General features: G+C 33.2%; 2 protein-coding genes and 1 long non-coding RNA gene across 4 annotated transcripts; 2 read left to right on the forward strand and 1 right to left on the reverse strand.

Moving 5' to 3' along the window:
* The first annotated feature begins 186 nt into the window (after positions 1-186).
* Positions 187-9448, forward strand: LOC130824553 (uncharacterized). 2 transcript variants are annotated; one of them, XM_057689608.1, is made up of 6 exons: positions 187-602; positions 1065-1232; positions 2637-2871; positions 8130-8306; positions 8490-8755; positions 9004-9448. In XM_057689608.1, exons 1-6 carry the CDS (start codon positions 342-344, stop codon positions 9178-9180), a joined length of 1284 nt encoding a protein of 427 aa, XP_057545591.1. In that variant the 5' UTR covers positions 187-341; the 3' UTR covers positions 9181-9448. The 2 variants fall into 2 exon arrangements, with proteins under 2 accessions (XP_057545591.1, XP_057545592.1); XM_057689609.1 differs by lacking the exon at positions 187-602 and adding an exon at positions 609-947.
* On the forward strand, positions 9157-17160 carry LOC130824554 (protein PGR). Its single transcript, XM_057689610.1, has 6 exons — positions 9157-9291; positions 9856-10295; positions 10392-10505; positions 12724-12946; positions 15036-15284; positions 16816-17160. The coding sequence occupies exons 2-6, from the start codon at positions 10150-10152 to the stop codon at positions 16945-16947; spliced, it is 864 nt and encodes a 287-aa protein (XP_057545593.1). The 5' UTR covers positions 9157-9291; positions 9856-10149; the 3' UTR covers positions 16948-17160.
* Positions 17161-17563: 403 nt separating this feature from the next.
* LOC130824556 (uncharacterized) lies at positions 17564-19951 on the reverse strand. The gene is made up of 2 exons (XR_009046735.1): positions 19295-19951; positions 17564-17761 (listed from the first exon to the last, which is right to left on the reverse strand). It is a non-coding gene; the product is annotated as an uncharacterized LOC130824556 (long non-coding RNA).
* Between the last annotated feature and the right edge of the window lie 6881 nt (positions 19952-26832).

Here is a 26832-nt window from a genome sequence, read left to right on the forward strand (position 1 = left end):
ACAAAGGCTTAATCTTGTTTGACAAAATCTTCTTTATTAATTGTTACTTTTTTAACTGATAATATTGTACAATTTTACTTTATTCGATATTAATAACAACAAATTGACCCCTAACCTTAATTTCAGACCGAAGATGCTTCTTTTAAAAGTTAAAAAAAATTTCCAATCTTACTTTGGAAATTTTTTTACAAAGAACTTTTTTCATTTTTAATTTTCTCAATTTTAGAGGGAAAAGGCCCAACAACCCGCCCAAAAGAAACAAGATTAAGATTTCCGGGTTTTAAAACCCTGTTGTGTTTTTGACATTCTCAATTTTCACTTGAAGAAAAACAAAGCCATTGATGGAGTCATCAGCTCCAACTTCCTCTACAGGAGCCCTATTGAATGTCTTAACCAACAGAGGTTGGTTTTTTAATGATCTCACTCAAATTCGACCTATTATCGCTATACATTCTGCCATTCATGGCGATTCCTTCACTATCGAATCCCTAGAATCCGAGCTTTGTAATCTTGACTTACGTTCTATTGGCGGGAAATCATTACCAGATTCTTCTATTCTTCGGAAGGCATCTCAGTTTCTTCAGCCTCCTAAAGTTCTTCAAGTAAAATTTTCTGAATCCTCTTTTCCCCCCAAAAAATAGGGTTTTCTTGGTTTTATGTTAAAAGTTCGAATTATATGTTTTTTTTCTATATTTTTGTTTTTTGTTTACATTCAAGGCTTAAACACCAAATTTAATTGACCGTCTCTTAGTAAGTCAGGACTTCAGCTGAAGATTTGTAGGTGGGATTGAATATTACCTGAAGTTTTGTGTATTTGAGCAGTTTTGCTATGTTGACCTTGAAAGACTTAAAATAATGTGGGCAACCATATTTTTGAGGGTGGGCCTTGGCCAGCTTTCATTCGCAATCGCATGTATCTCGGCCCTTGCCACTGGTATTGGGAGAATGTACGTTTTAGGCATTGGCCTTCATTCAATGTCTAATTTGGGTATAGGGTTTTATTATATGTTTATACTAGATTTAGGGTTTGATTAGCTATGTTCAATGTTTTTTGGGCCTTGCAGATTGCTTCAGTGCAGGATATAAGTAGGAGCAGTGAGGTTGATGTGAACAAGAGTTCGAGTAAACGAAGGCTCCTAAAGATTGTTTTGAGTGATGGACAATCGGAAGTTACAGCCGTTGAATACTCTCCTATCCCCTCGTTGTCCGATAATGTCGTTCCTGGAACTAAGGTTGCTTTCTTTTTTATCAATTGTTGTGAATGATTTTGTTAATCTCCCCGTTACATTACGTAAAGCCTGTTATGTAACCTGTTCGAGGGTTATCGTGCATGAAATTTCACGATCAAAACGCCACGTTGAGTGTTATGTAACCCTTATAACGGTATTTCACTGTAACTGCGTTATTTGTCTCCATGTTAAAATTCATCAATACCCGTTAACTTTAATTTTGATGATCGCTTAAATTATAGTTACTCAAAATTTTAGTTGATAAACAAAATTATTAACTAATAACTGATAAGTTAATTAATTATATACTAAAAGAACCACAAATATTGCAATTACAATAGCTGTAGGCATATTATTGCATAATAATAATAGTTCAACAACAAATATGTAAGTATAAGGTCAAAACTCCACTTTAGTGATTTTTTTTTCAAAAATCACATCGTATTGGCCGTGATTCACGTTATTTCTCCGTTACAACCATTTTCCGCGACATCGCGACCGTTCCTGCAAACAAATCCGTGACCGCGGTTTTTTTTTCATGACAGGTATAGCCCATAACGTGGTTGTTTACGCCTTTATACACGGGAAACATTGGTTCGTTATTTTTGAAACCTTTGCAACGCCGCCATCGTGGCCTTGTTTTTACACTATGGTGCAAATCAGAAGCTAAAAGGACTCTTATGTTTTGACGCTTATATTAGTCTTTCGTTGTAGGTTTTTTATTGTATGGCTCATTCGATTGTGCTTGAAATATAGTAAATGTTAAACCCCTTTGTCCATTCTCGATAAAGCTAATGGTTAAATTTTTCTTTGATTTTGAATTATGATAGACTATAGTAAAATGCTCGCTGAATCAGGTGTAAACTTATTTATGTTTTGTGAAGATGTTTGTTATCAAGGGTATATCACAAACAACCTTTTTCGTTTTTACAAGGATAAGGGTCGACTTCGGAGACACAATGTCAATAGGGTGATAAAATGTTGTTTAACTCTCACGGTACAAAAGGCTATATTCCTTCAATGTTAGAACCTTGCTTTATTTGAAATGCATGTTGCTAAAGAGAATTACAGAAAAGGATAATAGAATTAACATGTGCAAATATATCTTGATGTTTTTTTAGAGAAGGGAAAATAGAAGTAAAGGAGTACATGCTCTTCATATGGGACTAGGACTCGAGTGTTATACTAGATGTACAATTGAATTGAATGCAAAGTTCTAATTCATATTGAATGTGATTAGACATTGTCTCCCAAATTGGCATCAGTGCACTTGAAGTATGATTTTATGAATATGTGATCATTCAGTTAGTTTTGAATATGTTATGACACAGTGTGGTTATGATGACATTTGTCGCTTTCATTTTCATTAGTTTCTGTTGGTGAAGGCAATGTGTTGCTGTTGGGCAGGTCCGGATAGAAAAGAAACTGGTGGTTCGATATGGAATTGTTTGCCTTACATCAGATGTGATAACTGTCCTGGGAGGAGTTGTGGAATCTTTGTATGAAGAGTGGCAGATGAATCAGAAGTATGCAGGTTTCTCCCGATCCTCTATCAAGCTAGGTCTAGACAATGATGCTTCTGGTCCCCCACCTTTTGAGAAATTGCAGATTGGAGGGACTAAATCTGGTTATGCTCTCAATGGTATACTTCTTCTTGTCTCATTTTATTTTTCATGATCTCAGCCTTAGTTTAATTAGGCACATCTTGGTGCCTTAATGGAGGAATCGTGCAAGGTGCAAAGCTGACTTTTCCAAACTTTTCATGTTGTGAGCCTCTGATGACACAAAGTGAAGTGAGGCAAAGTATACTGTTGTAGGAATTTCTTTTTTGTCGAGTGCACACACATGACACACCAGTTGAGAATCGGCCCTCAATGAGGTTGTCTTGATCAGTCTATATTCCTTATAGTAAGAGCTTCTAATTTTTCTGCCTGGAAACTTCAATATAAACAACATACAGAGAAGTATACCTACTAAAGGTCCAATGGTGGTGCTTGTCATGCGTTCTTGCTTAGGCCTTGTCTCCGAGTTAATAACTAATTTCTATTTAGACACTACAGCTTGTAGCAATTGCCCTTACCCTCAAATGATGAATCTACCTTGCTTCCAGTTTATGATCCAATGCAATGACCTTGTGCTCGAAGAAATTTCTTTTATGTTAAAGGACCTTGTAGGCTTGTAGCTGAACTTCATGCATAATGTACAGAACCAGCAACAGACATCTACAATATTCTTTTATGTTAAAGGACCTTGTAGGCTTGTAGCTTAAGTGCTTAACTTCATGCATAATGTACAGAATCAGCAACAGACATTAGAGAGAATGGCCTTAATTGTGTGCATTGGGGGATAAATTAGAGCCTTCTTTAACACTTGAGCTTTTATTGTGAATTTCTGATTTTGGGTATAGGAATCAGCCATAGGGGTAGTGTGGCACAGGCGGCATAATGTAGTTAGGAAAAAGAGCAAGGGAAGCAGAATTGTACAAATAGAGGAGTTAAGAGAGGAGAATCAAGCAGAATATTGAATTATTGGGTTTGTAGCTTATTTTTGGAGAGTGAAGCCTTTAGAAAGCAAGATAGTGATCTTTAGTTTCTGTATTTTCTTTTGTATTAATCGAAGTTCAAAACTCCTCTTAGTCTCTCCATCTCCACTTATCCAGTTTGTGACAGTTTGTTACATGAATTATTCATTATTGTAAGGGATTTTCCAGGGTAGGATTACCTATATCGAATGCTGGTACAATGTGGATACGGGTTGGACACGGATGAAGGAGTCTAATACGCTGAAAGCTATTTTGTTATTTTTTTTTTAATAACTTTGACATTGGTCCGTCCAACACACGATTATGTTCTTTCTCTCCTCTATTTTTAACAACCAAAAATGATATCTAAAGTGGTGGATCTGTGCAGAAGAAACTGAAATGGAAAGGTCTTGTAACACCCCTGACTTTCCGACTCCTTAAACGAAACCAAAACCGCTATAGAAGGAAGGAAATTCGGGTATTACATTTAAATTAATCAAAGAAAAGAATAATAAAGTAACTGATTGAACGATCAAGGGGTTTTTGAAATATGAGTTTTAACTTTGGCATCTGCCTTGAAATTTATAAGTTATTGTCAAAGATACGCATTGAATAATATAGAAATAAATAAGGCAACACCAACCTTGAACTAACATCTCATTGTTGGTTCTTTCAACGACATCCCAAGTAGGGTTCATGGTTCTATTTCAAAAGCTTGAGTTTGAAAATAATAAATATTAAATTTTACAGCAAACACAACCATACATAACTATAAATTACGCCGTCGAAATTGCAATTATTCAAAAGAGTCATAAGTCTCAAACTAAAACATATACAATCCAACGTACAGCCTGATCTTTTTGGGGTTTGGGCGAGATAGTAAGTTGGGGCCCTCTCAAGTATTTTCTTCGTCCTATTACATATGCGACTTTTTCTCTATTTTGGAATTAGTTGTTGAGTTTCTAAGTTTATAATATAAAAATGTTGAACATGGTAACAAAATTATATATATGGAAAAAATATCGCGTTAAATTGTATTTTCTTAATTTTTGTTGACTAAAAGTTTTAATATCGTATAAAACTATGTGAATATAATCACCCAATATCATAAATTTAAATCAACAACCATATTAATAATATTAATATTACTCTAAAATATCAACTCAAAAGACATTTACCTCAAAAACAACACTTTGATGTAGCTAAAAAAAAAGTTTCTTCAGAAAACGATGACTAAGAAAATAATGATTTTCTTCCTTCCTAAACTTATTCTAGTGCATTGATGCGTTTTCAATTTTCAAGACTCAGTCTTTTGTCAGATTTTCTTTTACATGCCTTTACCCTTGATTTTTATGGGCTTTCTTACTGATTCTCCTACGCCCCCTATTTTATCCTAATTCAACTTCTAATCCTTGGGCAGTGGGCGGTTACCCCTCTTGCCCACCCCATGGTCGGCCCTACCAACGTATAATAAAATATACTTGGAGCTGTGAAATAAAAAATCAATTGCATATCACATGTTGTGCTCGCACTTATAGTTCTGTAAATGCAATACAAAGTAAGCTTCAATACCTATTGTGTTTGTTTATGATTTTTGATCCTAACGTGAGATCAAACGCCAAACTTATCTAGCAGGTTCATCATAGAAAGAACAATAGTCAAACAAACATAAACAACGCGTACACATCAGTAATCAACAACTCAATAGAGTAAGGACAACAAAATAGATTAATCAAAACAATACGCTATACTATAACAAAAGTGTTACTTGTTTGCCTAACCATATTCTATTTACTCTGCTGTTTGCTTCATATCTTCTAACCATTGAAATACATGGATAGTCTATTTATTCTCTAGCTTTTCTACATTTATGACTAGACTAAGGGCGTTATCGGCTAAACAACACCCAAGTTGAGTTCATACTCCATCCAACTGATCCTCTCTGATTCTTACTTGTGCCAATCCAACAAAGATACCATCATATTAGAGTAAGCAAGACCTGCATTGCATGGCAATACCTCAATCAAGGGTCGTTATTAGCCAACTGACGCCCAATGAGACAAGTATGCTCATATCTCTGTATGCTAATCCACTCTGATCTCACCACGAAAACTACACCAACCGGATTAACTAAGCATATGCGACTTCTTCATTAACAGTGGTAACCTAGTTTTTACTATTGGTGAGCCTCGGGTTTGCAAAGCCAACAAGGTCAAAACCTTTAGTTTCATATATAAAAAAACCATTCTAATTGCAAGTGGATATCACCTTACCAATAAGGGAATCTCTCCCATCTTCTTATACTCTCATTCTACTACACTATTCTCAACTCAAAAATAACATAATCGAGTTCAAACAAAGTTTACTCACTAGCAACTTATAGTTCCGATACAACGTATATAATCAAAATCATCAATAATATCTAGAAGCAAAACATACATAAGAGTTAATTAGTAATTGATATTGCATGACAAAAACACCAAAATCACACAAAGTGAGGTTTTATATTCCTCTTACGGGCACCTATGCAAGTTTGAAGTAGAATTAATAAGTCTACTTAGATACATCAAAGAAGTCTTGATCTAAAAGAATGGAACTCTTTAACATTTCCAACAAGCTTCAACTTATGCTATCACATTTGAGTCACACAAGCGTTTCAAACCTATATTCGTTCATGAATTATGTACTATCAACCCAATTTAACCATGAAACAAGCTTTTCAAGCAATTTAGTAACAAATCACACCATAAATATCTTGTTGCATTTTACGTGAAAGGATAAGGATGATGTGATTTTGGTTTTGTTTTATTTATTTAACTTTTTTTGAAAGTTTATAAACCTTTTGGAAGGGAAAAAGTCTGTGTTTTCCCCTCAAACCTTAACCCTAGCCCATTAATATATATATATATATATATATATATATATATATATATATATATATATATATATATATATATATATATGTATATATATATATATATATATATATATATATATATATGTATATATATATATATATATATATATATATATATATATATATATATATATATATATATATTTGTATTTTACATAAAATTATCAATACCAAATTAGCCCAAATTTGTTTTACATTTCTATGCTCGGTTAATTTTCTTGCTCCTACTATTGATAGTTTGACTTAAAATATCTTTAATTTTAAGAATACTAGTCGTCCACTTGAAAAAATTACATATAACCGCACACACATAAATATATTTTAATTAATTTAATTTATGAATATATCATTGATTAAATTAAACCACCTTTAAATAAATGGTTAAAGGATATATATCATTAGGGATGGCCGACAAGTAAAATTATACGGGCTCCAACTGTAGGGGTATGAATTTGGTGGATAGTGAGTAGTTGGTGGATAGCGGGTATGAGGTCTTACCCGACCCATATCTGCCTGCCCTGCCTCACCCCATACCCACATGACCCGTACCATACCTGCCCACCCCATATCTAAAATGTACTCATGTATATCAATCTTATTTTATTACGTTGTATGGTTTAACTAAAATTAGATATAGACTTAAATTTATAAAGAACTGCAATTTCATGGAGTATATGATGCAGACTTATGTATAAGGTGAGTTTTGGTATACCCAGTTGGCCATAGTGGGTGGGGATGAGTATGAACTTTGAATGCATACTCAGGTGGGTCGGCGTGGTTATGAAAATTTTGCCCTCCATGGGTGGTGGGTATGAAACTTTTATGTGGGTATGGGTATGGGGGAGAGCATACTGCACCAACTCACCCATTTTTCCATTCCTACGCATATCATGATGTCAGGTCTACCATGGTAGATGGGTAGGAGTACCCATCCTTTGTGACAGAATCTTATAGCTCTTTTTAGACACCCTCATAGAAATGCTATTAAGAAGTTCGTTTTCTGTTAGATTGAACTAGATTTACTGTTTGAATTTGTGAATTGGAACCTGATTTTTTGAGCTGGCACTTTGAAATGCTTTTGAATTAGTATGCTGAATAAGCCATGGGGAGTAGTGTGGCAATGGCAATATAATTTAGTTAAAGAGAAAGGGGAGCATAATCTTATAATTAGAGGAGTAAGGAGAGAAAAAATGAGCAGAGGATTAAATTCTTGAGTTTGTATCTCTGGGAAAGAGTGTAGACTCTTGTTAGTTAGTCATACTTGATTTCTGTATTTGTTTTCTTTTTAACAAAACTACTGTTAGTATACATCTCCATTCAGGCATTTATCCAATTTTATAACAGTCATTTACATGAAACCATTTATGGTTGTAAGGCACTTGCTAGCACGTTATCTTATCTTGATTACGTGAAAGTTGTGTTCTTATTCATGCTCCTAAAGGGTAAATTTCCTTTGGATTAGTCCCCAGGAACAACAGATCTGGTGCTGCTAAATCATCTAGAGAAGCTGATATCCGACAGTTGGATCAAAAGCAAGCTTCAATTACTAAAGCTGGTGTAAATGCTAATCTGAAGATTGATTTAAGTTCTCATAGAGCTGAAGAAAATCCAAGTAGCTCTGATAATAGACCAAAAGAAGGTCCAATCTCATTTTACCTCAAATTATGTCTTATGTGTAATTTCTACGCTATCTGCTCCATGTTTATCGCCATCAGAAACCGCCTGGATGACGTGATGATAAATATTTTGTATATCGAGTGTATTTTTATAACTTTCTAGTATGAATCACTGTCAAATAAGATGGTCTTTTTTCCCTTTCCAGTGGCAGAGTACATTCCTATTCAGAATCAAGCTGCTGCACAAAAACTCCTGCAAAAGATGAATGCCCCAAACAAGAATGAAAGGTACAGAGGATCAAGGTACAAGGGGAAGGGGGCACAAGAAGAGAAACAAGTTTTCACTCTTGAAGAGTGGGAAAGGAGAAAAGCAGGAGGAATTCCTACTGCTAGAGAAGAGCCTCTTGATATCACTCATGATGAGTATCTTGCTAGGCAACTTCAAAACCAGTTTAATTTGGAAGTTCATCAGGTGACATCCACTCGTCTTTTCTAATCTAATAAAAATACTGTCGTATGATGTTTCTTTGAAAATCTGTTTCAATGTCTTTTTTCCTCTCTTAATTTTAGTTTATTTTTGAAAAATTGAGATCTGCAAGCTGCATCTATCTCTCCTCATAAAACTATTGAAATTTTAGTTTTACTTTCGAGACCCGTTCAATCATAAAGACCTTGAGCTTTGATTAATCAATCTGTAACTTTGCTTTATTTTGTCCTCAGGAACAATGGGATCCTCAGAGGGATGAGGCAGAAAACATAAGGATGAACATGTTTACTTTTGAAAGAGATGATAATGAATTCCACGGATCTGGATTCAGAGGAAGGGGCAGAGGGAGAGGGAGGGGAAGAGGAAGAGGAGGGGGCCGAGGGAGAGGGAGAGGGAGAGGTAGAGGCTAATGCAACGAAGCTTTCATGTTTCACACAAATCACGTTCTAAGGAATCGACCGACATTCCAACAAAACTGTAGCAGCTGATCCGAAATTTCAATCAAAGAATGTGATGGATAGGTAGGCTTCAATGACGCACTTAAATCAATCAAGACCTATCCACTCTTAGAACAAACTGTACATGTATAACATATTTTGATCAGTTTTTCAATTTTCTTTGTTTTAAATGAGAGATCAAACCATTTTTTATCGGAATGAAAGTTGTGTTTTGTTCCAACGACTTTATCTATGACGTTTGATAATAGAGCGATGATAAGAGTACCGTATGATGGCACTCATTAGCAAGCGGAGTTTCTATAGGTTGAATTATAGTGCACCACACTAAACTTGCTTTTCGAGTTGAGATATCATTCTTGTGATATAAATACCACTTTTATCGAAAGGATTCATGTCCTATTCTCCCCAATTTTACTTTTTCAATTTCTTCTATCCAAAGGAGATACCTACATTATGTCTATGAATTTACAGGCTGAGGTCGTCTCACTATGAGACGACTTTAATTGGGTAAACCCATATTGTTTAAAAATAAATAACCACTTCTGTTTAAAAATAAATAACCACTTCTTATACATGTTAAATTTCACTTTTTTATGGTTTTTTTGTGTTCTTTTACTAATGTGTTAGGACCTATTTTACGATGAGACGGTTTTCATACAAGACTTGCTGATCATATGAGTGTGATCCCATTCCCATCCTCCGGGAGCACATGGGAATCTCAAGCATCTATTATCGATGGCGCACGATGACAATTAAACCACCAACAATAATTGACTACTTCTATTCTATAATCATGCAAATTCCAAATACAATTTTTCTAATTTTAAAGACAAATTCCGGTGTGGTCTCCAACAAATACTTGTATAATCACTCTTAGTAACTAATTTCACTTCAACACTCACAAGAACTTCCAAAAAAAAAATGGATAGAACGTCGATTCAACCTTTACTTGCAGCATTAATGGCGGCAATTATCGCTATCCGATCCTACAGGAAGAAATCTCTCGATCTTTCTGGCGCTATTGTTGGTTTTCTCGTCGTCTTCATCCATCTCGCTACTAATCTCAGGTATTATCATCTCGCAACTGATTTTGCTTTGTTGAGTCGTTGATTCGTCAATTGTTGCTTTGATTGTGATTGATTTTTGTAAAATTGTAATTCTAGGGCTGGTGCGATGTTGTTGGTGTTTTTCTTCACTTCATCCCAGTTGACGAAAGTCGGAGCTGAGAAGAAACGTCAATCTGATGCTGAATACAAGGATGGTGGTCAAAGGAACTGGTAATTGTTCATTGTTCTATAATGTCCGATATTATTCGTTTTTGATTGAAATATCACTTTTATCAATACATCATTTAGGCTTCGAGTTATCAATTTGATGAAACAAGAAGTTTCTACAATTCCTTTTATTTTTCTTAGGATAATTTATTAATTACCGCCATTTAGTTTAGCTCATTAATTATTTATAGCCGCTAGTTGCTATAACCGGTATGAATTGAAGAGTGAATCTATCGTAACCATGTCACCGGAATCCGATTAACCCGTTGACTCAACTTAATTATCTTTGACCTTACTCAAGTTAACCAAACTACCTTCACCTTCTCTCTTCAACCCTGCTAAATCTTCCATTAAAACACGGCTCTTATACCATTCCTTCTTCACTGATTCGTGCTCGAGAAACATTCATTTTATTCCGTGAAAGATTTTTTTTTAGTGCTGGAAGTGTAATTAAATCAAAAGTTAAATTTTTGAAGGAATAAATCAAAAATTGTATAATCTTAAGTACATTCACATTAAAACCTCTGCGAATTTGATCATTTTGAAAAAGAATTTGTGGGTATATACATTTGAGCTGTTGTTGTACACTAATTAACCAAAAAGTTTGTGAAGGATGGATTTTTCGAAATCGTTTTTTTGGCTTTGGTTTCTTTTGTTAATTTATTGGTATTTGTTGAAGGGTTTGAATGTTCAAATGTGAGTCACATCATATATGGAGTCTTATGAGTTATGAAGTTTTGGATGCTCCTCAGTCCTCAACCTCTTATGGTTTCTTACTCTTATTGTTCTTTATTTTAGCTGTTGTTCCTTTAGTTTATGCCATTTTCTTTGTTTGCAATTCCTTTAGTTTATTGGAATTTAGTTTTAAATATAAATTTTCTAATGGGAAGTTTGAATCTTTTTTGTTTTTTACAAATTACTAAAAATAAGTGAATAATTTCTTCTGTTAGTTGCATTGGATTGGTTTGGCGTTTAAAAAGAGTGAAATAAATCAAAATCTTGAATCAAGCTAATTTAAGTTAAAAATGGAGGAAATTCCTAATTTTGAAGAAAGAAGAAGAAAGAAAGAGGGAAAAGGTGGGGGTAGTTTGGGTAACTTGGATAAGGTCAAAGGTATTTAAGTTGAGTCAACAGTCATTAAAAAGTTTGATCATCGGATTCTAGTGATATGGTTACAATAAATGTACTTTTTGATTTATAGTGGTTATTTATAACTCGTAAAAAATGAATTTTGCGGCTATAAATAATAAGTGAGCTTAACTATGTCTATAATAAATAAATGATTCTTTTTTATATTATAAATGCCTTCGCTTCTAATATTTTGCTGTTCATTGCAATCATTTTTGGCCTTTTATTTTAGATCAATTGCAGGATTTTTGCTTAAAATTTACTCTTATTTGTTTTTGTCTGAAAAGTCGGATGTTTTTTTATCTTATTCTTATCTAAAATAATACTTTAATTCAAATTATTTGTCAACTACATTCGCAAAGCTTGGTCGATTAGCACATTGGTTTTTCTTTTTTGCATTTACTACCATGAAAGTTTTGAAGTAAAAGTCCATAGCCCGAGACTCTATACTGGTTTGACCTTTACTAATCCTAGTTTGACTTTAATAAATCACTTTTACTGATTTGAAATACTGAAAAGAAATTGTGCACGCATAACTGAGAGACAGATTAATATACCTATGTGTTTCTAGGAGTGGTATTAATAGAAGCAGTTTTACTTTCTTGTATATTCTTTATGATAATTCTTAAGAAAGTATTATTATTTCTCATTAGAATACGAATGTAATTTGTTGATGGAATTAAAAGAATTGATTTTAGAGCTTTGATTCGGTTTTTAAAGGTATATCATAAGATAATGTATCTTAAAGGTGAATTTACTTCTGATTAATTTTATATGGATTTGTCGGAATAATTGGGACTATATTATTTTTATCTATCCTAGTACATTGCAAAAATTAAAGCATGTTGCATACTAAGTCTAGAATTTTGTGATGTATAGTGTAATTTATTTTAGATGTCATTTATATAATATTTTTAGATGGAGCTTTCCCAGGCTAACATAGGTTAGTAAACTAGCCCTTCGTTGTTTATTTTACTTGCTAAAGCTCATTTGCTTAGTGTGGGTTTTTTTTTTTTTTTTTTTTTTTTTTTTTTCATGTTGGAGGGTCATTTTATACATTCTTACTACATCTTTGTGGTTTATGAAAATTTAGGATACAGGTACTTTTCAATAGTGCCATTGCTTGTGCTCTGGTTGTGGCAATTTGGAAGTTGATTGGATGGGAAGACAAGTGTTTGGACACTAGAGAATCTGCACTCATTACCTCACTCATGGGTGGCATAATTGGTCACTACTCTTGTAGCAATGGAGATACTTGGTCCTCTGAAATTGGTGTTCTTAGTGATTCGCAGCCTCGTCTAATCACTACCTTGAAGGTGAAGATTTAATAACTTTATAATCTTTTGTGCATATACTTATAAATTTGTACATTCCCAAATCTTTCAAATATAGTGGTTCATATGCCGGAAAATTGTAGTTGGCAACGGACTTAAGCTTGTGTGGATTCCGCGGTGCTGCTGCATGATCCTTATCTATTCATTTGAAATCTTGGATCCTCGGATTTTTCTTTTACTTTCTTTAGAAAAACTTGTAAAATGCCTCATTTAATCACTTGCAATTTCAAATTATTTGAAGTTGCAATTGATATTTGTAGTCAATAGTCAATTGGAAACAATCATTTTATGTTGCTTACATTTGAGAACGGGAGCCACTTGGCATTGGGGTAATGACATGTTTTTTTTAACAAACTCTACGATTATGGCTGACCATTAATGTGCATAAAAGTGTTTGATACACCATACATGTGAAAATGTTAGATACAATGTACAATCGTGTAAACATGAACAGACCCAGTATAAGCATGGAGTTGCATATGCAACCCCATTAAAAATGATTAAAAAATTGGTATGTTTAGCTTTTAACCTGCAACCTCATTTGAGGTAGCATAATTCTCCACCGCTCAACTGCACAGTCATCAATGATACAGCCATACAGGTTGCCATCAATATATTGTTTAACCTTAAAAGTCTTGGACACATGTATAAAAATGGACTTAAACTGCTTCCTTGGCAGATTGCTGTTGCTGGATTTCTTCCTTTTTCTTCCTGTATTCGTTTGGCCTTATCTTTTGACGAGTTTTGCTTTGCGTTCCTTTTTGGACTATGTTCTGTTATTCTGGATTTGGTTTGTGTTCTAAGGTTTTTTTTTTTTTTTTCTTTTTGGTGCTTGGCCTAAGGGGCTCTCATGGTTCTTTGTTGCTATTTTGGTAATTCAATCTATATTAATTGCCAAAATTTCTTTTTTATAGATCCAGTTTAATTGTTTTTATGAATGAACTGAACTTTTTGGCTACTTCCTTTTATCTCTTGATTTTGTTAGTGTTTTTTAGAAGTGTTCAATGAGGCGGGTCGAGGTGATTTCATATCAAGTCGGGTCTGGTGAAAATATTATGGGTAAGGTGGGCCAAAAGCCCATTTGACCCGCCCCACCTCAACCTATATATTTAAAATTTCTATTTTATTACATGAATAAATATCTTAGTGGCACATGATATAATTGTGTATACTGTGTTTGGTTGTTGAATGATGCATTTGTAATATAATTAAAATTAGCATTTGCCTAAGACACAACTTTCTCTTTAGTAACGATTTATTGTTTGCTTTAATTGTTGGTCAAGACACAATGTGTAGGAGGCAATTTACTCAAGATGTTCTCTAGCCTAAGCAGTATGTTCTTGATGCTAGAAGTATCTACCCCATTAGAAGAACGTATTAAAAATAAATTGAATTTTGTGTATTAAAATAAAGGTGGCCTGTTAAAAGCCCGCCTCATCCAGTTGAAAGCCTGACCCGTTTAGAAAAATTAACGTGGTTGACCCTTTAAAATGGGCTGGATCACAGGTTTTTTGTGGGCCCCAGCCCATTGCACAATTATAGAGTTATATCAACTTAATAGTGCAAAAACAAGGCGGCGTCACCATATGGCGACTGTATTATAAAGGTTTTTGAGCTTACCGCGACTGTAAAATAATCCGGCTCATTTCCGACCATTACCAGACCTTAACTGAATTTTTGCACTGTTTGCTATGGTTTTAAGAAAAGAAATAACCAGATGTTGTGTTATACAAAGTCCTACGAGTTTTAAAATCATAAAACTTTGTTTAAATACGGTTAATATATATATATATATATATATATATATATATATATATATATATATATATATATATATATATATATATATATATAATCTCTTACAACAGGATCTTGTACTTTCTGAGACCGCCCCTGTATGTATCCTTCTGCATACTCTGTTTACCTACTTTCACTCGGTTCTCTTATCCGATTGTCAAATTTTTGACTCAGGATTATTGGAATTTTCAATGTTTTATGAAATAAAGACGGTTGATTCTAATATTCTATAGATAGCATTTCTATTCTAAGGTTGTTCCGTTTTTTTTATCAGCCTGTTTGTAAGGGTACAAATGGTGGTGTTACAACGACAGGACTTTTGGCAGCTGCTGCAGGAGGTGCTGTTATTGGACTTACTTTTGTTCTCTTTGGCATTGGCACAGCTGGATGCCCTACAGACGTGGCTCTGAAACAATTGTTGGTGATACCTCTTGCAGCACTGGCTGGACTAGGAGGAAGTTTGCTAGATTCTTTTTTGGGGGCAACTCTGCAATTTAGTGGATTCTGCAGTGTTCGTAAGAAGGTAACTACTGATTATTATCTCAGGGTAAATAGCACTGTAGTTTCTTTGAACACATCAAGCCTCATCTACATATTAATTACTTATATGTCCCTCCCAACCTTTTGTGAACAGCATTAATGTAATGGTCTGGGATTTCCTGCATATTTTTATAGAGAACCTTCATTTGCATACACAATCACCCATATTCATTTGGGTCATTTCTATAGTACAACTTCTAGTTAACACGAGCTTGAATCAACCATATCTTTTTCTTTTTTTCTCTTTTTTCTTTCCATATAGTATTACTTTAGTGTTTTCTGTACCTACATTGTATTTCATGCATTCATCTAGATGTTTGCATCCTTTGTGTTGCTCCTCCGCTACTTACTTCATTTGCTTTGGCATTGTCTCCCGCTCGTTATTCCATCTATTACTACTTTTTCTTACTATCTTCCTTGGTTTTTTGTCTTGATTAACCTCCTCATCTTTTGATGAGTGTATTCCTACGCTGCAGCCAAAATTTATTTCGTTTAGGCGTGCCTGTAAATCTGGTTCTGCCTATTCTTGTAGGTTTTTCTTTCAGTTGTCAATATTTTTCCTTAAGGCCTTGTTTGGATGGAGGGAAATGGAGGGAAAAGAAAGGAAAGGATTTGAAGGGATGAAATCTCCTTGTTTGAATAGCAAAAACAAAGGAACAGGATTTGGAGGGATTAACTCCCTTCATTTTGTTAACATCCAAATCTCTCCATAAGAGGAAAGATTTGGAAGGAAAATAAAATTCCTTTCTTTCCCCTCCCCATCCTTCCTATAAAAACAATGTAGTCTTTCCCTCTCTTTCCCTCCCCTTCCTATCCTTCCCCTTTCCTTCCTTTCTTTTCTCTCTGAATTTGCTATCCAAGCAGTGTAAAAGTTGGGAGAAATAGGAAAAACATGCCCACTGATTGGGATTTCGATTTTTGTAGTTTTATTGTTATTTCAATACTAGTGCTATAGTGCTTCAATTGCATTTAACTCCAAAATTACATTCTCACTAATTTCTTTTTCAAATTCTTGTTGCCAATGTTTTCTCTTTATTAACTTTCATGCCATATGTTTTGCTTCTTGCCATAGTAACTCTGCCATCCATTGTTAATCCGCAAGTTTGATCTATTCAGGACTCTTCCTGTCTTTTTTCCGTATTCTCATTGAAAACAGTCTTTTTGCAGTTGTCTACCTCTAAATAATACTGATCAACTTTATTAAAGTTAGTATTTACAACCGTTTTAGCGTATGATTGAACTCTCATATTACTGTTGGGCAAGCGCATCGTTGCACCAGAATTGGTTTCTTGTTTTAAAAGCTCCAAAGAGAAATCTGAAAGAACAGTATGACCCATGTTTGCAACAGGTAGTCAGGTATTTGAGACAAAACGGAGCTATCCTTATTGAGCTTGAAATTTAATTTTGATGGTTACCTTCAAACTTATCGACTCTAAAAACTTACCATTATGCAATTGCTTACTTGCACGATGGTTCTGTCTAAAAACTTATCGACTCTAAAATCCTGCTTGAAGGTTGTAGGGAACCGGGGACCGACTGTCAAGCGAATCTCAGGTCTTGATATCCTCGACAATAATGCTGTCAATATGGTCTCGGTGCTGCTCACCACCCTGCTGACTTCTGTTGCCTGTGCTTACATATTCTGACACTCTGGTTCTCAAGTATGCCTTAGAATATGTTGATTTGCAAGATTCTGATGCATAATTACTCAGATTTTTGATAGCCTGTATTATGCTCTAAGATACTGAGCTGATAAATACTCCTCAACACAAACTGCCTAACATGCTTTGATGAATTCTCATTACCTTGAAGATTTTACAGTTTAATAGATATAAACTTCATTAGTTGGCTGGTTAAAATTTGTTCAAAATTTCACATGTAAATTCCCTTATAGACTCTTTTGTTTTTTTCTACCGCGTTTTTCATAACAATTGAAGTTTTGTAGGAAGTTCAGTTATGTTATTTTCATGCTCGAAATTGCAAAGTATTCGTAAGTGAAGTTCTTTTGTTATTAACTTGTCCAAACACCCAACACAATGTCATTGGTAAATGACATACAAGAATTTATTATGAAATAATGACGGGATTTTAACTAAAAACAAGCATACATATGGCATTGGAGTTTAGGTAAAAGCTACTTAAAAACATTGGGGCATGTTGTTGTCGAAATTGGGGAAAGGCCAGTTTAGGTAAAAGCTACTCAAAAACAGTGGGGTATGTTGTCGAAATAGGTGAACGGCGGCGAGTATTGAATTTACATGATTATGATACACAATAACACAACCATCTTAATGATATAACAAAATGCATTCACAATAGAGTATACTGTATAGTGTCAAATACAGACATGATCCTGTTTTGCACTTGATTAAAGCTTCTGCTCAGAAGCAACAGCAGAGAATATCAAAGATGCACTCGCAGGTTTCGTAGCAGCAGAAGCAGCAGCACAATGCAAAACAACTGCATCCAGTTAAAAACATAAGGGATGTTATCTAAATTCTAAAACAATAAACATTAAGAATCGATTATTAAAAACAGTAATGTATAGGGATGTTCAAAATAGACTCGACGACCCAATATTCATCCAACCAAGTGAGCGAGCTTGATTTGATGCGACTAATAAATGGATTTATAATTATGTAAAACCCAATGTGAATATAAGATCCGATTTTGTGATAATAAATAGATTACCAATTTAGTAAAAATCGAAAAGAAAAGAAGCCTAGTGGTTATGTTTTCGGTTCTCTTTCACCCTCTTGATATGGATTCGATTATTACCACCTACAAGAAAAATCAATGCTCTCTCCACCCTTGTCGGCAGGAATTCTCTAGACAACCCTCAACTAAAAAAAATCCTTCTCTAGTACAGCTTGCCTATCTAGACAAACTACTACTTAAATGTTTGATAAAGTTTAGCTTTGTGTGTGTGTGGTGGGGGGTATTAAACTACCTCCTTATTGAAAAATATTTTCATAGTACTTTAAAAGAAATTATAGTAACAAGTCAAGAACAGTAATGAATTATAGTAGCAATTTATAATGAACACAAGTAAACATATTGTAAGAGTATATCACACATCTTGGGGTTTGGAGCCTTAACCATGAGTTTAAGCTTTTGATTGAGTTGCTTTTTGATATGGTATCCGAAGCCAACATGACAAGAGGTCACAGGTTCGAATCTCAACCACCCCTCAACCACCCCTCATTTAAAGTGGAATATTAGTACTAGGTATGAGGAAGCAAAGTTGTTAAAATCGGAATTCTACTTGAAATCGTTTAGACCTATAAAATCGAATCGGTAGACCGAATCATAGAATCGTAAGATTCTACAATAAATTTGAATTTGCTATCTAGTCATAATTATTTACCTCAAAAGTTTGAGTTTATTAATAAAGGTTTCATCCACTTCATTTAAGAATAAAATAGATAGATATTTAATAATTAGTTTAAATCTTCATGTCGATGAAAAAATTCACCTTTTAAAAATTATGATAATAAAAGATGATGGTACATAAGAAAAAAATTTAAAAAATTTAGAATAAATTTGTAGAATCGAATCGTAAAATCGTAAAATTGTAGAATCGTGTTATGATTCTATCTCTACAAATTTTATTTTAATTAGAAGCATAAGACTGTACCAACTTACGATTCTACCTACAATTCGAATCGCTAGCTTAGTTTTGGATCGTAAAATCGTATATCTGAATCGCGATTTTAATAACCATGTGAGAAGGGCCTGTGTTGTATTTACACTTTTAGCCCAAAGGCCTCGTGTATGTAATATATCTTGAGACCTTAACCATAAGCTTAAGTTGATATGAGCTTAACCATGAGCTTTGATACTATATCGAAGAATTAACACTGCTAAAAGCTTAAACTCGTGGTTAATGTCCATGATATATTATACTCTTATACATATGTTACAAAAATCAAAATATAAAGAAAACTTTGAGGCATAACTAAACAAGATAATATAAGAGAAAAGAACACGAACCATGCATAAAGGCATCCCTTCTCTTCATGGCGTCTCTTAACATGCTCAACATAAGTGATTTTTTCAGGAGGGGGTGGCTGATCTTGATACATATTTAGTTAATTACCTCCTCTTTTTTCAAAAAGATTGATTGATTTTTTTGATTTACACTTTGAATAGTTGGGATTTATGTACTACTACGTGGGTCCCTATTATTTTAGTTCTTATAACTCATGACTCAAAAAGTTTTCATATAATTAAATAATACTCCCTCCTATTCAGCTTAGGGACACTGTTCATTTATCACTCTTAAATTGCATTTTATTATTAATCTATAAGTTAAAACATAGTCATGTGGGATTTTATTTGATTCGTTTTGATGTAAAGATTGAATAACTCGATTTAAATGAGAGACTTAAGATGAATAGGAGGGAGTATAGTGCAACTCGGAAAAAAAAAAAACATTTACCAATTAGATTACTAACATGTGTTTGGTTTTGATTAATCGAAGTTGATTTGATGTGATTGGTTGATTTTTAAAAGTTGGTTGAAATTCTTCATTATGTGGCTTATTTCGTGTCAACGAGTTGTTAGCAAGCTTTATAAGAGATTATTATACCCAATTCTTATTTATCGCCATCTTTTTCATTTTATCGCCACCCCCTAATGAAATTATGAATTTGCCCTTGAACTTTAAAAAATTACGAAATTGCCACTGAACTTAAAACCTCTATAAAACACTTTAAATTCACTCAATAACACTCTTATCATTTCCAAAAACTCAAAATCTTCACATAAAAATTAATCGGAGCTAAAGCTTTGGAATCGAAGTCGTTAACAAAAACTCGAGGTAATTTCTAAATAAATTCATTCGAAATAAAAAAAATAAAAAATAAAATAAAAATTAATAGTCGCACAAAAAGTGCGACTGTACCTAGGTCGAGTCACACTTTTTGTGCAACTCAACCTAGGTATCGTCGCTCTTTTGTGCAACTGGTATGAACAAATTTTTTTTTTTTTATTTTGAATGAATTTGTTTTGTTTAATTAATTTCTTTTTTTAGTTATTGTTATTTAATAAATGTTGTAATACATTATATTATGATAATGTTGTTATAAGAAGTAGTTTTGAATTTAAATTCGAATTTTAAAAAATAAATAAATAAATAAATATCAGTCGCACAAAAAGTGCAACTGTACCTAGGTAATTTATATGACTCTAAATGTTTATTAAATTAACTTAAATGTTTATTAAATTAATATTGTAAGTGTATAAAATGAATATAACTTAATATAATTTTTTATGCTTTTAATTTTTTATTAATAGTTATTAAAATATGAAAATTGTAGTAAATGGCTGGAAATCAAGGAAAAGGAAAAGTGTTTTTTAGAGGGTTATTGAGCAGCAATAGCTCTAGGCCGACTTTACTGAGAGGGGATCCCCATGAGAGGGGGGTTACGGGATCTGCAAGGCGAGCAAGGCAAGAACAGGCGGCCAGACATCGTCAGGCCCAACGTTCAACTACCCTAGACCATGTGCGTAGTCGCTTTGAGCGCCAGAGTAGCCTGCATAGTCATACGGTCAGCTCAGGTGACGATGTTACTGATTACGACGATTCTGTTAGTCCGGAAGAGTCTGTTGGTTAGGATGAGTCTGCCGGTCATCTTGTTGATTGGACGCTCGTTAGAGGGCATGCCAGTCAGTTTAGGATTAGAGGGCATAGCACGGCTGGCACTTCTGATCAGGCAGGAGTAAGCCAGGTTGAGGATGCGGCTCCATGGGGAAGGAGGCGCTCACAGTCCGCGGACATGGACTAGTTGATCACATCATCCCAGCTCGGGGGCCCTGTTGACACCACTTTAATACCCAGCTACGGTGGGCACGTAGCAAAGGTTATATTTGAGGGATCGGAGCGTACGTCTCCGATTTTGGATTGTCGTCCTAGGAAGAGGACGTTGGATGCAATCATCAGACTTCAAGACATGTCTGATGAACTCTACGAGGTGTTACCTACCACTTCTCTTGGTCGTCTGCCGTATATAATGCACCAGCACATTAATAGTGCTCTCATTACGGCATTTGTGGAAAGGTGGTAGCCTAATACCAACACCTTCTACATGCCGTGGGGGAGATGACCATAATGTTGCACGACGTGCAACGCATCTTAGGAATTAGCATTGAAGGTTCACTTCCCGTTGAACCTGCTGATCGTGACTGGCAGCTTGGCCTGGCCGGCCAATTTGGGTGGGAAGGGGCACTTCACCAGCGGGAGCATTAACGTTGGTGCACTGTTGCAGCTATGCCACCGTTCTCAGTCTCTGGAGACTCAGGCTACTACGTACTACATGTGTATCTCATCAGCCCAAGCATGTCAATCATCTACAGAATCAAATTCTCTATTGGTAACAAATCTATCAAAATAATCTACATCATCCCCTAAGTTTTCAAAATCCTGCAAATAATAATTATAATAACATTATCATAATATATTAAAATATATGAGTAAATAAAATCATTTAATTTAATATTTAATAAATAATAATAACTTCAAAAATAATTATAACAAATAAGAAGAATTAATTTTTCAAAAAAATAACTAAACATTTAAATAAATTAATCCTTCCAATTCAAATCTAATTATTATAATAACATTATCATAATATAATAATACATTAAAATAAAATAATATATTACAACATTTATGAAATAATAATAACTTAAAAAATAATTTAATTAAACAAAATACATTTTATAATTCGAAGTTCAAAAAAAAAATAAAAAAAATAAAAAAATTTTACCAGTCGTACAAAAAGCGCGACTCTATGCGACTCCACCTAGGTCCAGTGGAACTTATTGTGCGACTCAACCTAGGTTTGTGCGACTGGTATTTTTTTTTTTTTTTTAAAATTTCGAATTTATAATATTCAACACTATTACACTAATTATTATAATAACATTATCATAATATAATAAATTAAAATAAATTAATTTATTTCAACATTTATTAAATAACAACTTAAAAAATAAATTAATTACACGAAAGAAATTTTATAATTCGAAATTCAAAAAAATTAAAAAATAAAAAAAAATTAATTTGAACCAGTCGCACTTTTGTACGACTGGCCTCTCTGGAAAAACTTTTTTTTTTTTAAAGAAAAATTTTGAATCGATTAATTACTTACCGAATCGTTATCATGCTCGTTTTGTATACCATTGTTGTTCGATGTAGAGTTCTAGCTTGTTTAAGTTAACGTAGTGTTTTTAGAGAGATAGTACCGTGTTTGAATTCGAATATACTACAAGAACGCCTATAAAAATTCAATATATATAGAGTCCCGATAATAATGTTATTAAGTGATAATAGTGTTATTATGTGCAATTTACATTTGTTAAACATGTTTTAAGTCCAGTGGCAATTTCATAATATTTTAAATTCCATGGGCAAATTCGTAATTTCATTGGAGGTGGCGATAAAATGAAAAAGGTGGCGATAAATAATAACACCCTTATTATATGATAAGACGGATAGAAACAATTAGCTAATTTCTTTAATTGATTACTTTAATGTTATAAATTGTTATTTTAAGATTATTATACATTACTTTAAGACTATAAAAGTAGTCAATTTATTAAAAAAATTATCATTTTGATACTGCTAGTGATCACTTTTAAGTTATAATTAGACATTTTAAGATTGTAAGTGATTATTTTAAAATTGCGAGTAATCACTTTTAAATTAGACTAATTATTTAAGACTATAAATGGTGATACTTTAATGTGATTATTTTAAGACCAAAAACTGATAATTTTGAAATTATAACTAATTACTTTAAGGTTATAATTAATCACTTTAAAATTATAAGTGGTTACTTTAAGACTATAACTTTACATGAGGTCTACAATAAGCGCGGTTGACCCATCCTATCGCGAGTCATGATGTGTTTGCTTCATTAATTTAGGTCTAGAGGTATTCATTTGAGTCATTTGTTTCAATTATGGGCCATATGTTTCAAGCCGATTTAAAAACGAGTCTTATGTTTACATTTATTTTTACTTAATTTAAAATATATTTTGAAGTTGGAATAAAATCGAATTAAATTACAAGGTTAGAGTAATTATCGAATCGTGGCATGTTACGAGCATCTCTTATAACCGACACAATAGGGCGAGCAAGTTGTGCTGTAAGACATCCATTATAACCCCACTCTCTAGAAAATGTGTACATCTTAAAGCGATGGTTTTGGTCATATCTCTATTGATATATAGAAAATTAATATACAAGACATTAAATGAAGGAGATTATTCTACACACCTCATCGAATTCTAATCGTGATACACAATCCATGACATAAGATATATTTAACTATACTAGTTGTGGGGCCGCAGTCCCTTAAATTACACTTTTAGATATCATAATGCTATTTTATATACTTTTATTATCAAGAATACGAATGAAAATATTAGAATGTCAATGTGTTGTAAAAATGTGAAGGATAAAAAGACTGAAGATATATAAGTAGTAGTAGACAGTACCATCGTAAGACGTATTGTAAATCAGCAGTTTCTAAATGAAAAAGTATTGAATAACAATTTCAATCAAACAGATATGTGAACCTGTAATGTACAAAATTTCGAGGGCATTGCGCCCGACCTCTGCCTCTAAGATATTTGTATACGACCCTTAGAAAATCTGATCACAACAGTACTTTTGTGATATAATCTTTGGAATTTTAAGATATTTGCTGTTAAGTATTGTGATAAACTTTGAGTGTTAAAAGTATTTTTATGAACTTTACTTGAAAATTTATATTATTATATTGTATTTTAATAATAAAAGGGGAATATTTAAGACGGTTAAAAGCGGCCAAAATATTTTCAATGCATAAAAAACGTCTAAAAACTAAAATGTTTTCAACGCATATAAAATAAAAGCACTTAAACTTATTTATTAAGTGGGTAAATACATTTTAGAAGCTTTTAAGAGTTGATAAAACAATCTTACTTAGACGTAATAAAGCGTTTAAAATAAAGCATCGAAGATTTGTAACTCTTTGTTTTTAGACGCTTATAAGATTTGTAGTGTTAAAATAAAGACAAAGATCTACATTCTTTCTTGAATTCTCCACAACCTAAAATCATAAGACTTTCAGCATTAACATGTAGTGAACAAATATCACTCAGAAATACAATCAAAAAGGTGCTTTTAAACTTGACACAATTACTTTTAAACTTACTTTAGTCATAAAAATAATGAATACTTGATTCCAAAAAGAGTGTCACACATCAAAAGCTCTCGGTTTTTGAGATTCAATCCTACATGTTTCTATGTTCGTAAGGGTAATAAACTGGATATTTCCAAAAAAAATATAGAGTTTAATATAGAAAGCAGCTTGCGAAAGTGAATAGAGAATTCGAGTTGAGAATTTTTGTCCTTCGAATAAACATCGACATGGCAAACTATCAATCTGCAAATCCAACGAAACACAAATAAGCATTAAACTCATCCAAAAACATAACTAATTAACATCCTAGAGGTACATTAAAATACCAACTTAATTCTAAAAATAGAAAAAGAATAATACATTATCAACAATCAATCACCAAAAAAAATCCTCATTATACAGTTAAAATGAAATGGAAAATACCTTTGGAGGGCTCATTATAAGGCTAGTGAGAATCTGACCAATTATATTAAAACACAAATTGACATAAGCAACTTTCTAAATTTGCACCCTAATGTCAGCACTATAGTCTGTAACTTCCATGTAATCTCCTCTTTTCACACATTCTACATAATATTCTAGAAGTACAATCATAAGAGTTGGGAACTTGATCATTCACAAACATCGGGTTCAATTTCAAATCTTTATAAACATAAAAATAATGACACAAAAGCAACAAACCTTTTGAACCTGATTGAAGCTAAAAGAATTGTTCATTAGCTAAAAGATATCTTCTTGTATTTTATAAGTAATGTATATAAATCTCATTTCATTCTGAGGTTCTTTAAATCTCTTCAGTTTCTTAGTCGATTTTAGATAAGCCACTATCCTACTTTCAAATTTCTACTTCACATAAACCATCAGCGGGGTTCTTAGAACCTCCTGTATGCCGACAAAATTCGATATCACGTCGAAGTATCGATGGAAAGCAAATAACCTGATTGTTTCAACAAAGTCAAGTTAGCTTTTGAATTGAAATCAAAACCTGTAAATCATCTTTGAAATAAAGAAAAGCAAATCTAAATCAAATGAAGAATCAGGAAGAAAACGAAATGAGGAAGAACCCAAACAAGAGCTTTAGAAAAGGAGAAAAAAGGTCATATATATAAAACCCATAAAACTGATATCAATCCGCCATCATGGTGCTAGCATAACATCTCAGCTAAACTATAATCCAATAAAACCCATAAACTTAAAAACACTTGACATTTCTAAGAACTAAAATCAATGGGTATAATCAAAAACCAAAAAGAACCCATGAAATTATAAATGAAATACACTATGGGAAAATTGGTTTATGACAACAAATGATGTACTTGTAGAAGTAACTTATTATAGACGTCTATACTTGTTTTGTCAGTTCACTATTTCCAGAAGTTATTAAGCTGTAAACCAAAACCCACATGTAATCATCACATCACATAAGAAGGAAACCCATCAAATCAAAATCAAAAAAATCACATAAAAAATAGTGAATTTGATACCTTAAGCAAAAACCCAAATGACCAAATTTGATATTTATAAAATATATTAATGAAAAAAGGAGTATAATTTACTACACTTACAATTACATATGTTGGCCTCTTAAGGTTTTGATGATGACTTCACTTTTAATAAACAAACATATTTTTAGAGATTGTTTTGTAGGTATATATCCGATTTAATTTGAATCGTTGATGAAGCCTATGACTTGGTTCGTGGAAGATGTACATGTCTTAATATGTCCAAGATGTTAGATAAGTGTTATAATGTTCAAAGTAGACGTACAGTCTACTGTTCCTAAAATGAACATTCTGACTGAAGTTGAAGCTGGAGACAGTACACTGTTCCTACGTAGCAGGTCTGAAGAATAGCATCGACTGAAAAATTGCGAATTAATTATTTTCTGTTTTTAAGTTGATGTAATGGTTTAGAATTAATTTAATTGCTTAAATTAATTAGTAAGTTAATTGGCAAATCTATTTTTAGGTTTTCTAAAAATAGCCCAAGACTTTTTCTTGATTAGATTTAGATCTCCTATTTTTTAGGATCTTATGTTTTAAACTCCTATGCTATTTTTAGCATTAAGGAAACTGATTTTTCCTTGAGCAAATAACAGCCGGACACTTTCATAATTCCACCACCTTTTGTTTTGAGAACGTGGGGGTAGTGGAGGTATGTGTGAGATAGTGGACGTTATGCTTATGGTAACTGCTGGCTGTTCCCTCTATAAATAGAAGGGACTTTGCTCGAATCAAAAATCAATCCTTTTAGGATTCAAGAGTGTCCATTAAAGGGAGATCATCTTAAGAAAAATATTTTCAGTTTTCCAATGCCAATTAATTTATTATATTTTTC

The sequence above is a fragment of the Amaranthus tricolor genome, chromosome 9, assembly GCF_026212465.1.
Source record: "Amaranthus tricolor cultivar Red isolate AtriRed21 chromosome 9, ASM2621246v1, whole genome shotgun sequence".
Lineage (NCBI taxonomy): Eukaryota > Viridiplantae > Streptophyta > Magnoliopsida > Caryophyllales > Amaranthaceae > Amaranthus > Amaranthus tricolor.

Coding starts and splice junctions, on each gene's coding strand:
- LOC130824553 (XM_057689608.1), top strand. CDS start 342: ATGGAGTCATCAGCTCCAACTTCCTCTACAGGAGCCCTATTGAATGTC. Junction 1,233..2,636: donor ATGTCGTTCCTGGAACTAAG/GTTGCTTTCTTT, acceptor GCTGTTGGGCAG/GTCCGGATAGAAAAGAAACT. Junction 2,872..8,129: donor ATCTGGTTATGCTCTCAATG/GTATACTTCTTC, acceptor CCTTTGGATTAG/TCCCCAGGAACAACAGATCT.
- LOC130824554 (XM_057689610.1), top strand. CDS start 10,150: ATGGATAGAACGTCGATTCAACCTTTACTTGCAGCATTAATGGCGGCA. Junction 10,296..10,391: donor CATCTCGCTACTAATCTCAG/GTATTATCATCT, acceptor TTGTAATTCTAG/GGCTGGTGCGATGTTGTTGG. Junction 15,285..16,815: donor TCTGCAGTGTTCGTAAGAAG/GTAACTACTGAT, acceptor TCCTGCTTGAAG/GTTGTAGGGAACCGGGGACC.